The sequence below is a fragment of the Bos taurus genome, chromosome 11 (genome assembly GCF_002263795.3).
Source record: "Bos taurus isolate L1 Dominette 01449 registration number 42190680 breed Hereford chromosome 11, ARS-UCD2.0, whole genome shotgun sequence".
Taxonomy (NCBI): Eukaryota; Metazoa; Chordata; class Mammalia; order Artiodactyla; family Bovidae; genus Bos; species Bos taurus.
In genome coordinates, this window is record NC_037338.1 from 38,032,827 (window position 1) to 38,044,958 (window position 12,132).

Sequence of the window (12,132 nt, forward strand, 5' to 3'; positions counted from 1 at the left end):
TGAAAAGTGAAAGTGAAATCTAAATAAAATATAATAGAAGTAATAGATTTACAGAAAGTGAAGTAAATTCGCTTAGTCGTATCCGACTCTTTGCGACCTCATGGACTGCAGCCTACCAGGCTCTTCCATCCATGGGATTTTCCAGGCAAGAGTACTGGAGTGGGGTGCCATTGTCTTCTTCAAACAATACACTAATCTCCTTCAAATCTTTGTTCAGTGATGCCTAGTTAAAAGTGCAATTTGTATTTCTCATCTATTCTGGCAGTCCTCATCCCCTTTTACCTCTCTCCATTTTTACTTGTACATAACTTTTATCTTGTAACATACTATATGTGTTGCAGACTAATTTTCAAAATGGTTACAGCAGTATTTCCAGTCCATGTGCTCTTCCAGAATCTTGCCATTCACCATCAAGAGGCTGAGTCTCTCTTTCCCTTTAACCTGGATGGGACTCTGCCTCAATGACTAGAATGCAGGGGAAATGATGCTGCATGACTTCTGGGGCTTGATCATTAACACAGAGATGCCTTCTGTCTGGTTCTCACCATGGTGTTGGAAAGCCCAAACCAGTCCATGGGGAGAGATCACAAGAAGAGGAGACTGACGCTTTCAGCTGATGGCCAGCATCAACCACCAAACATGCAATTAGCCTTTCAAATCTTTCAGCTGAGGGCCCACATTTAAGTGGAGGAGACAGACTGGCCCCAATGTACCTGTCCAAATGCTGACCCACTAGCTATGGGAGCACTCATATATACCACTGTATTTTGGGGTAAATTGCTATACAGCCATATGTAACAAAACACTGAAACACTATATATTTTCACTATGCATTATATTTATTGTCTACTTCCTTCCACCAGAATATAAATTCCACAAAGGAAGAGATTTTTCCCTTTTTGGTTTACATGCCAAATGGTCCGTAAACATTTTTTCATTAAACAAGGGTTAATTTGTCCAAGTATGTGAACATATGAGTTTAATAGTAAAAAATGTTGAAATTAAAGAAGGAAGAAGGAGGTTTTTCTAAATTATTTGTGAATTTAAATTATCCCTAGTTTTTTTAGAAATATCTCATTAAACATTAAACATACTGCTACTGTCATTATGATGGTTTACCTTTTTAGGCTAGTCTTAATGCCTAAAGGAAGGAAACGGCAATTAAATTTGTTAAGCTCACCTCACACTGGTTATTTAGCTTGGTGGATGTGATGTCCAATTGTTGGTACTGTTCCTTCAACTTTGAAAATTCCGCTTCTAATCTTGTTTGTTCCAGTTTCGAATTATTTAGAAGACTTTTCAAGTTTTTATGGTCAGTTTGTAAAACTTCAGTCTCTTTTAAAAGCTGATTATATGTATGATTCAACCTATAATTGGAAATCATGATAGAAAGACTGTCTTCATAGCTTTCATTGTAATTTACACAATGTGAAACTGCTGTAAATCACATTTAGACATACTTAAAGAATAGAAAAGATTCTCTTGCCAGTGACTAAACTCATCTAGAATCAGTTCCAAGTCTGTAAAAACTAAATTAAAAAAATTTTAAGCATTAATCAGAAAATATTTAGCTTAAAGGACAAAGGAGAAAATAACCAATCCAGTATTAATTAACCTAGAGAATTCAAAGATTCTATAATTCAACATGAAAAATAAAGAAAAATCAGATCAAACAAATAATCAATCCAGTATGAGAGATGGTAACCTATCAATCTGTTGCCAGATAACTAAGATATACATACTAAAATCAAAATTCTAGTAATTGAGATTTCTGCAAATTATTCATATTTATGCAGTCCTCAATTACTAATGACAAATTTTGGATTTTTAAAAAAAATCAAACTATAGCCTTATCTGTCCTTTCTACTATTACATCTTTAGAACAAGGTCCACTGACCTCTAAGAGAGAGATCAGCATATTTTTTCTGTAAAGGACCACAGAGTAATAAATACCTTAGGCTTTATGGGTTGCATGCTATCTATAGCGTGCTCTTCTTTTTTGTTCCCCATCACATTTTAAGGTGTTAAAAACTGTTCTTTGTTTGGGAGCTATACAAAGCAGGCTGCAGTCTAGATATGGCCTGCTAAGTTAGCTGTAGTTTACCAACCTTGATCTTAACGGCATTAAGATCTGGAACTCATACAAGGTAGAGAAAGCCAAACAAACTTTTTCTCAGCAAGATATTTGCTCACAACTATCTAATAATTTATTTCAACTCATTTCCTAAAGGATTTGAGTCTGTTTATAATAATTATAAATAACAAAATAATACATTAAAAAAATAAGACTTGGTAAAAAAGTAAAATGCCAACACCAGAAACATCCCATAAACGCTCCATTAGCAGGCTGAATCCATGTATGAATGCATACCATGTGTGTGACAGCTGTGTAAACCTCACAGAGGCATACAGATAACTACTTAATGCTTTAAGGAGAGGGAGATATAAAAAGAATATACAATGTCCTCAATATCATCCCAAAGGCAGATACTAAAATCAGCTCTTTAAGAGAGTTTTTTTTACACTGTCCCTCAAAGCTGAGAACATTAACACAGAAATGCAATTCAGATAACATAATTCCAAAGATGCCAAGATAACCTAGTATATGTAAGAAGCTTTCTTGTCTTGGCATTATCTAAGATTAAAACTTAGGTGATTTAGAGAAATGAATAAACTATTGTTCTTTAGATTAAGTCTCCACAAATATCTTTTATTTGTGAAAGAGTTCTTCCAGGTTTTACTTGAAGCATTTTCTTTCCTGAGGACACAGCCATGAGTGCACAAAAGCTGGGTAAGAAACCAAAGTACTGAGACACAGAAAATACTCTACTCAAGACCATTCTTCCCCTCCAAGACTGCATATTGGGTGAACTGCAATCAAATTCATCAAGCTCAAATTCTTCTTGTCAGTTAGGTTGAGTTCCTTCTCTGGAGACTCATCATTTACATATACAATTAGATTCTGGAAGGTCTACTCAAGTTCACAAGCTGCCCCAGTTTGTTTTGAATTCCAACAAGAAAAAAGGTTAGGTTCAAGATGGGATTTCCACAGTAAATGCATTCCCCAATGTTCTACCTGTAATAATAACAACAACTGTGTCCTTGTATCCTATAACTTGTCACAATTTGGTCTTTCATTGTTTATAATATACAAATACATGCTCCTTGATTCTAGCTTGGTGTTAAGATTATTAAGTTGAAATCCATCAGTACAGAATTTCTATTTGTAACAACTAAATTAAAAACTACTGAGTATGAAAATGGCTTGAGAAGTTTAGGGATTTTTTTTTTAATAAAAGAAAGGAAATAGATGTTTAATTCTAAAAATAAACTGCATTAAATTCATAATAGGATAAATACTGAATGATACCCATTTGAATTTTGTGTGCTTTTAGCACTTTCACTAGGGCAATGTAAATACAGTAAACAAATGTTCAGATTGTTCAAATTTTTCAAAGGCTTCTAAAAATTTTTTGAAAATGTACCCTTATGGAGTAGGCTGATCACCAGTTGACAAGTTTTGATTTTGCCAAGGCTTCAAATTAAAAAATAACTGCCCCATGGTAATATGAGCTTATTAATATGTAAGACAGTTAAAAATAAGACTACAAAACGAGTTAGCTAGAAAATGACAAGGCCACTCACTTGTAGCAACTCTGAAAGACAAGAATTATGATACCAGACTAGCAGAAAGAAAGATATAAAGAGTCAGGTTTCACTACATTCTGTCTCAATAAAGTATACAAATGCAATCAACATACAGAAATTTTGTTATATACTGTGCCTTAAAAACTTAAGTATTTGAATAAATCAAAAGAGAAACAATCAGAGAAAGTTCAAGACCCACACTCTTGTCTGAATCACTTATAACTAGCTAAATGATGCTGTTGGGTAATTTATGTATTACCCTGGTGTCTTTTTTAAAAATTCTAAGTTACGGGTAGTACTGCAAAGGGGTAACATACCCATTGGATATAATGAATACAAAATTATATATATATACATATTTATTACCTATCATTTTCACCACAAAGCTTCTTGAATTCTGCAGCTACAGTCTCATGGTTTTTGTTTTTAAGCAGCATTTTTTCTTGTTCTACTTTCAGTGTTTTTTCCAAATCTTCCAACTGTCCTTTCTGTTTTAGTAACTGATTGTAACTGGAAAAAAAATGTTATGCATTTGGTTTATAATATTTCTTTAGAAAAAAAAATTTTAGAAATAATGGAAATGAGTTAATTTAATAAATATCACATAAAGCATGTAAGTTTATATACATTTCCTATATAAATTATCTCAGATCTGTTTAACATATGAAATTTATTACATTATTCAATTCAAATTGTTTTCTTAAATTGGTTTTAAGGTAACAACACAAGAAAAGATGATAAATTACCGATCTTCAAGGTCTTTATGTTCCACCTCAAGATTTTTGTGGGCAGACTTTAGAGTTCCATGTTTAGCAATCAGAGTCTCATATTCTGAAGCCTGCCGTTCATGTAGGAGTTCCAGCTTTTCATGATCTTTGACCAGAGAATCATAGAGAGATTTCAGATCTTCTCGCTCTTTGATTACAGATTCATTTTCATTTTCTAAGGAAGACTGCTGGATTAGGAGTTGTGCATTCTGGTTCATAAGTGAGGTACTTTGGGAATTAAGGGTGGAATTTTCAACCTACAAGAATGTATACTGTATCAGACATCAGAAAAATAGTTTATTTATAATTCTTTTACAATAAAAGAATGTTAACTTTAGGAAGCACTAAATAAATCACAGCAGATATATTCATATTATACTAAGAAAATTTGGATTTTAGATCCCAAAAAGGTAGACTACCATTTAATTTTGATTTTTGGTAGGTGTTACATATTTTTTGAATTGATTATTTTAAATGAAGGTGATTAGCAAAAATCCCATAAGAGTAAAAAATTTTAAATGCCAGTTTATCATTTTCTAGAAGTTGACTGACAGTTGATAGAGCTGAAAAACTACTTGTGAAACTCAACTGGTAATTTTCTCAAGTCTAAATTAAACCAGGGCTTTCCAGGAGGCTCAGTGGTAAAGTATCCACCTGTCAATGTAAGAAATGCAGGAGACATGGGTTCAATCCCTGGGTTCAGAAGATCCCTTGGAAAAGGAAATGGCAACCCACTGCAGTATTCTTGCCTGATAAATCCCATGGACAGAGGCACCTGGTAGGCTACAGTCCATGGGGGTCACAAAAGAGTCACACACAACTTAGCAACTGAACAACTAAATCAAATCAGTATATTCTTTTTCATTTGGAAAAGAGTTATAGAAAGAACTTTTGGATTCAGAGGGGGAACAACTCCACTTTTTAAGAGGTTTCAGAGAGTTGTACTTTCCCCTACCTGACTGCTCTATTTGAAAAGACACTGCTGCTGCTACTGCTGCTAAGTCGCTTCAGTCGTGTCCGACTCTGTGCGACCCCATAAACGGCAGCCCAGCAGGCTCCCTAGTCCCTGGGATTCTCCAGGCAAGAACACTGGAGTGGGTTGCCATTTCCTTCTCCAATGCATGAAAGTGAAAAGTGAAAGTGAAGTCGCTCAGTCATGTCCGACTATTAGCGACCCCATGGACTGCAGCCTACCAGGCTCCTCCTCCATGGGATTTTCCAGGCAAGAGTGCTGGAGTGGGGTGCCATTGCCTTCTCCCTGAAAAGACACTAGTAGTATTAATTGCAAGATGGATCCTTTGAATTAAGGGTAAGTCTAAAGACAAAATTCTCATGCTGTTATTTTCCAATAACCTAACTGATATGTTACAATAATACTTTAAACAAGGGTTTCTACCTGATTAATTATAATTAACTTGTTGAAATGGGTGAAAGGCCATAAAGTCAATGCAAATAAAATTATTTTTATTTAATGAGTAAATTTATTACTTTAGACACTCTGACATTTTCAAAATGCTGATATCCAAAAATTTGGCATAGTACTATATAAAAATACTTTATCTTCAACTAATTGTTAAATTCACTCACTAAGAAAAAATGTTAGCTTATGTCTATTCATCCTTATTTTAAACCATAATTCAAGAGTTTTGTTGCATATCCCCACAATGTTACATTACAACCTGAAGCTTGGCGTTCTGTGTTTGAAGAGTGGTATTCTGCTCCTGTAATGATACTGTCTGCCTCTGAAGTGCAAGAATCTGAGCCTGCAAATTATTGTTCTGTGTTTCAAGTTGTTTCAGTTGAGTTTTCAATGCTTGCTTCTCTGCTTGCAGTGTAGCATTCTGAATAAAGAAAAAACATATTAAAAATAAAAGCATCAAACATATTTCTGTTTAACAGATACTAGAATGTTATACAAGTGTTCATTACCATGCTAATCCAAAAAATCTCAACAACCTTAAAAGAGAAAAAGACAAGACATTTCCCCTGTAACCCAAATTGTAAAAAGATACTTAATCTAGGAAAGAAAGCAATACTAAAACCTTAATACTATTGTCTCTGTGTTCTGCCTGTTTTATAATGTCCAAAGAACAACATATTCCATTATAAGTATATTTATTAACAAAAAAAACTAGAATGGGATTGTCAGTTCTGTGATTTTTATGCTACTCAAAAGTGCCCGGAGCAAACAGGGCTGTGTCTAGCCAAGAGACAGTGAACCTTCTGCTAACTCCCCAGAGGCAAATACCCATGTACACATACACAAATATGTAGCGGTCCCTGGGGTAGCAGCAAAATTAAGTGTTTTACAAACACAATTATTTAGAAGAGAGGCAGGAACAATCTTAACCATCTGTTTAAAAAATTTAGTACATAATAGACCTAACAGATGTTACATACTTTTCTCCAGTGTTTTTTTTTTCATGGTAGAACACACTTACTACAAATGTTTTAGCTATATGATTTCTGGAATGAATCCAAATAAAACATACTATTTTCAATTTTCCTAATATATAGGATCATATTTCAATTTTATAATTAAATGGCTGAACTGCCATGCAAATCATTATATTTAAAATGTGATGTTTGTTTTAAATATTGTATTCTCAGGATTATTTCTAAATAAAAACTCATTTAAAAATTAGCATCAAAAAATATAAACAAAGAATCCTCTAGAAAATCAAAATAAAACTTTAATATACAAGGCCAGAATTTATATATATTGCAACATGCAAAAAAGATTACAACTGAATCACAACAGATATCTTTATCATTATTTTATATTATTGGACAATGACAACATTCACTTTATAGGCTTTCAAGTTATATATACTACATGTCACAGTATAAAAGTTCAATCATGAATTAATTGATATTATACTATAAAATCAAAGGTGAGAAAGAAAAATGCTTTAAAATAAATGTTGACATTGTACTTCTCTTTTGTTCATCTGATCACAAAGGGTAAAAAAAGTTTACACTAGAAAAATAATATGGGATCAGTTCAGTCAGTCAGTTAAGCTGCTCAGTCGTGTCCGACTCTTTGAGACCCCATGAATCACAGCACGCCAGGCCTCCCTGTCCATTATCAACTCCCGGAATTCACTCAAACTCATGTCCATCGAGTCAGTGATGCCATCCAGCCATCTCATCCTCTGTTGTCCCCTTTTTCTCCTGCCGCCAATCCCTCCCAGCATCAGTCTTTTCCAATGAGTCAACTCTTCACATGAGGTGGCCCAAGTATTGGAGTTTTAGCTTCAGCATCAGTCCTTCCAAACAAAACCCAGGGCTGATCTCCTTCAGAATGGACTGGTTGGATCTCCTTGCAGTCCAAGGGACTCTCAAGAGTCTTCTCCAACACCACAGTTAAAAAGCATCAATTCTTCGGTGCTCAGCCTTCTTCACAGTCCAACTCTCACATCCATACATGACCACTGGAAAAACCATAGCCTTGACTAGACAGACCTTTGTTGGCAAAGTAATATCTGCTTTTGAATATGCGATCTAGGTTGGTCATAACTTTCCTTCCAAGGAGTAAGTGTCTTTTAATTTCATGGCTCCAGTCACCATCTGCAGTGATTTTAGAGCCCCCAAAAATAAAGTCTGATACTGTTCCCACTGTTTCCCCATCTATTTCCCATGAAGTGATGGGACCAGATGCCATGATCTTCGTTTTCTGAATGTTGAGCTTTAAGCCAACTTTTTCACTCTCCTCTTTTACTTTCATCAAGAGGCTTTTTCATTCCTCTTCACTTTCTGCCATAAGGGTGGTGTCATCTGCATATCTGAGGTTATCGATATTTCTCCCAGCAATCTTGATTCCAGCTTGTGTTTCTTGCAGCCCAGCATTTCTCATGATGTACTCTGCATATAAGTTAAATAAGCAGGGTGACAATATACAGCCTTGACGTACTCCTTTTCCTGTTTGGAACCAGTGTGTTGTTCCATGTCCAGTTCTAACTGTTGCTTCCTGATCTGCATACAGGTTTCTCAAGAGGCAGGTCAGGTGGTCTGGTATTCCCATCTCCTTCAGAATTTTCCAGAGTTTATTGTGATCCACACAGTCAAAGGCTTTGGCATAGTCAATAAAGCAGAAATAGATGTTTTTCTAGAACGCTCTTGCTTTTCGATGATCCAGTGGATGTTGGGAATTTGATCTCTGGTTCCTCTGCCTTTTCTAAAACCAGCCTGAACATCTGGAAGTTCACAGTTCACGTACTGCTGAAGCCTGGCTTGGAGAATTTTGAGCATTACTTTTCTACCGTGTGAGATGAGTGCAACTGTGTGGTAGTTTGAGCATTCTTTGGCATTGCCTTTCTTTGGGATTGGAATGAAAACTGACCTTTTCCAGTCCTGTGGCCACTGCTGAGTTTTCCAAATTTGCTGGCATATTGAGTGTAGCACTTTCTTATATACCATTCTGATATAACAAAAAGGTGCACCATTTTCCACTTATATATGTGAGATATATAAGTATATTCACTTATACTGTTATAGTTCAGCTCTTCAGAAACCAAAATGTACAAGCTCTAATGAGTCTGGGTATCCTTAATATGAAAAACTCCTATAGTCTATAATGAATGGAAGAGATAACTGAGAGTAGATAGGGTATCTAAGAACAAGAGAAGGTTTACAATGGAAAATGATGAAGTTAACAAACATATGTACTAGCAAATCAGCAAAAATTACCAGTCTAATATAGGGTAGCCATCTTTATAAACCCATTATCTAAATGAGTACAATATGTCAACCAGGTAATTTCTCCCCAGTGGAAATTTACAGATGAAGTAAGTGGGAAAAGAGATTCATCTTATAGAATATAACACACCAAGTTTTCTGAAATTAATTTTTAATCCAGGTGATTGATAGATAAATATATATGACTGAATAATGAAACATGAATTTTTATATGTAGCTGATAAATACAAAAAAGGATATAAAATAGCTCACTAATAATTTAAAACACACAAATTAAAATATTTTCTATCACTTAAATAGAAATTACAAGGTTGGGAATACCCAATGTCAATCTGGAATAACAGATATTCTATTAGTGGAACTGAAAATTCACTTTTTTGAAAAGCTTTTACAACAGTTTATCAATTAAAATTAAATACACACACAGAAATCTCTCTCTAGATATGCTCTTTGGCCTATCAGTTCTACTGTCAGCAATTTACTACCCTAGGACGTTCCCTGGCGGTCCACTGTTAAGACTCTGCCAGCCCAATGTAGGGGGTGCAGGCTCGATCCCTGGTTGGGGAACTAAGACCTCACATGCTGTGGGTCCAAGAAAGTTAGGGCTTTCAAGGTGGTGGCAGTGGTAAAGAATCCACCTGCCAACGCAAGAGATATATTAAGAGACTCGGGTTTGATCCCTTGGTCCGGAAGATCCTCTGAAGGAGGGAATGGCAACCCCCAGCAGTTTGGAGAAGGCAATGGCAACCCACTCTAGTACTCTTGCCTGGAAAGTCCCATGGACGGAGCAGCCTGATAGGCTGCAGTCCGTGGGGTCGCTGAGGGTCAGACACAACTGAGTGACTTCACTTTCACTTTTCACTTTCATGCATTGGAGAAGGAAATGGCAACCCACTCCAGTGTTCTTGCCTGGAGAATCCCAGGGACAGGGGAGCCTGGTGGGCTGCCGTCTACGGGGTTGCACAGAGTTGGACACGACTGAAGTGACTTAGCAGCAGCAGCAGCCAGTATTCTTGCATGGAGAATCCGACAGACAGAGGTGCCTGGAGGGCTCCAGTCCATAGGGCTGCAAAGTCGGACTCAGCTGAAGCAACTTAGCATGCAGAACATGTTAGGGGTTCCCAGGTGGCACTAGTGGTAAAGAACCCGCCTGCCAATGTAGGAGACTTAAGAGATGGGGATTCAATCCCTGGATGAGCAAGGGATTCCCCTGGAGGAGGAAATAACAACCCATTCCAGTATTCGGCTGGATAAGGTCCATAGGGTCACAAAGAGTTGGACATAATAGAAGAGAATTAGGATGGAGAAACATGTTATAACATGGATTTTCACAGCAGCAAAATCTGAAAAATAACTTGAATGTCCACTGATATGGAATTTATTTAAATCAATTATGGTAATATATACACAATGGAATAGTATGTGGTCATTAAATAAAATTATATAGCTCTGTATGTGCTAAAATAGATCTAAGATAAAATAATTGAAAAATGGAAATAAGGTCTCAAAAATGTAAATCTGTAAAAGAAATAAAACTCTTATAAATAGATACCTCACAAACATTTTCTGGAAATATAAAACAGTTTTCAGTGATTATTTTTGGATGAAAAAGTAGAAATTAGTAGTGTAAGAGATTAACTTTTGTCTTCATGGCTTAGTTTTCAATAAACAAATTAGAAAACAATAAAACCAAAGTTGGCTTAACGCTCAACATTCAGAAAACTAAAATCATGGCATCCGTCCATCACTTCGTGGCAAATAGATGGGGAAACTGGAAACAGTGGCTGACTTTATTTCTTTCTGCAGAATCACTGCAGATGGTTGATTGCAGCCATGAAATTAAAAGATGCTTGCTCCTTGGAAGGAAAGTTATGACCAACCTAGACAGCATATTAAAAAGCAGAGACATTACTTTGTCCACTAAGGTCCATCTCATCAAGGCTATGGTTTTTCCAGTAGTCATGTATGGATGTGAGAGTTGGACTATAAAGAAAGCTGAGCACCGAAGAATTGATGCTTTTGAACTGTGTTGTTGGAGAAGACTCTTGAGAGTCCCTTGGACTGCAAGGTGATCCAACCTGTCCATCCTAAAGGAGATCAGTCCTGAATGTTCATTGGAAGGACTGATGTTGAAGCTGAAACTCCAATACTTCGGCCACCTGATGCGAAGAGCTGATTCATTTGAAAAGACCCTGATGCTGGGAAAGACTGAAGGCAGGAGGAGAAGGAGATGACAGAGGATGAGATGGTTGGATGGCATCACCGACTCCATGGAGACGAGTTTGAGTAAACTCTGGGAGCTGGTGTTGGACAGGGAGGCCTAGTGTGCTGTGGTCCATGGGGTTGTGAAGAGTCGGACATGACTGAGCAACTGAATTGAACTGAACTGAACCACAACTCTTTTACTTGTTAGCACATTAAGTTCTTTAGGCTCACTCATCTTTGAAAATGGTTGCTGAATTATTTTCTACAGTAAATATTTAATAAATTCACTCGGTACATATTTATTAAAAATCTGCTATCTACCAAGCATTGTTTTACACAGAGAAGGCACAGTGATGTAAAAGAAAGACAAGCTACCTGCATTCAGGGAGCTTTTTTATAGTCAAATAGTAAATCAGTGAATACAAAAAATTAACTGGTAAAAAGTTCCATGAAGAAACTAAGCAAGGCAGTGGTGTGAGAGTAAATGGTTTTAGGTTGGGGACAACTGCTTCAGTGGAGAAGGGGTCAGGGAAAACCCCCTACAGATGACATGTTATGTGAGACCTGAATGTTGACAGAAGCCTGTCACGTGTTCCAGCTAGGGCAAGCAAACAGAAAGGCCGTGAAAGAGGAATAAACAGAAAACGCCAATATGACTAGAATTAATTTGCTTATTAAGTACCAGTCACTGTTCTGTTTTCCACATATTAACAGATACCAATATTATCCTCAGATTAATAAACAAGGTAAGTAGAAGACTAATATGGTATAAGGCTAGAGATACAGGCAGGGCAATGTCAAATAGGATCTTATG

At 36.3% G+C, this 12,132-nt stretch overlaps 1 protein-coding gene across 3 annotated transcripts in view; it reads right to left on the minus strand.

Moving 5' to 3' along the window:
* Nucleotides 1-12,132, minus strand: part of CCDC88A (coiled-coil domain containing 88A) — a 118,460-nt gene that overhangs the window by 22,747 nt on the left and 83,581 nt on the right. For all 3 annotated transcript variants that reach the window (XM_005212640.5, XM_024998823.2, NM_001206209.1), the window contains exons 19-22: nucleotides 6,095-6,256; nucleotides 4,395-4,672; nucleotides 4,015-4,158; nucleotides 1,181-1,367 (exon numbers count right to left, since the gene is read on the minus strand). In XM_005212640.5, coding sequence (XP_005212697.1) covers nucleotides 1,181-1,367; nucleotides 4,015-4,158; nucleotides 4,395-4,672; nucleotides 6,095-6,256 — 771 coding nt within the window. The remainder of the gene's footprint in view (nucleotides 1-1,180; nucleotides 1,368-4,014; nucleotides 4,159-4,394; nucleotides 4,673-6,094; nucleotides 6,257-12,132) is intronic.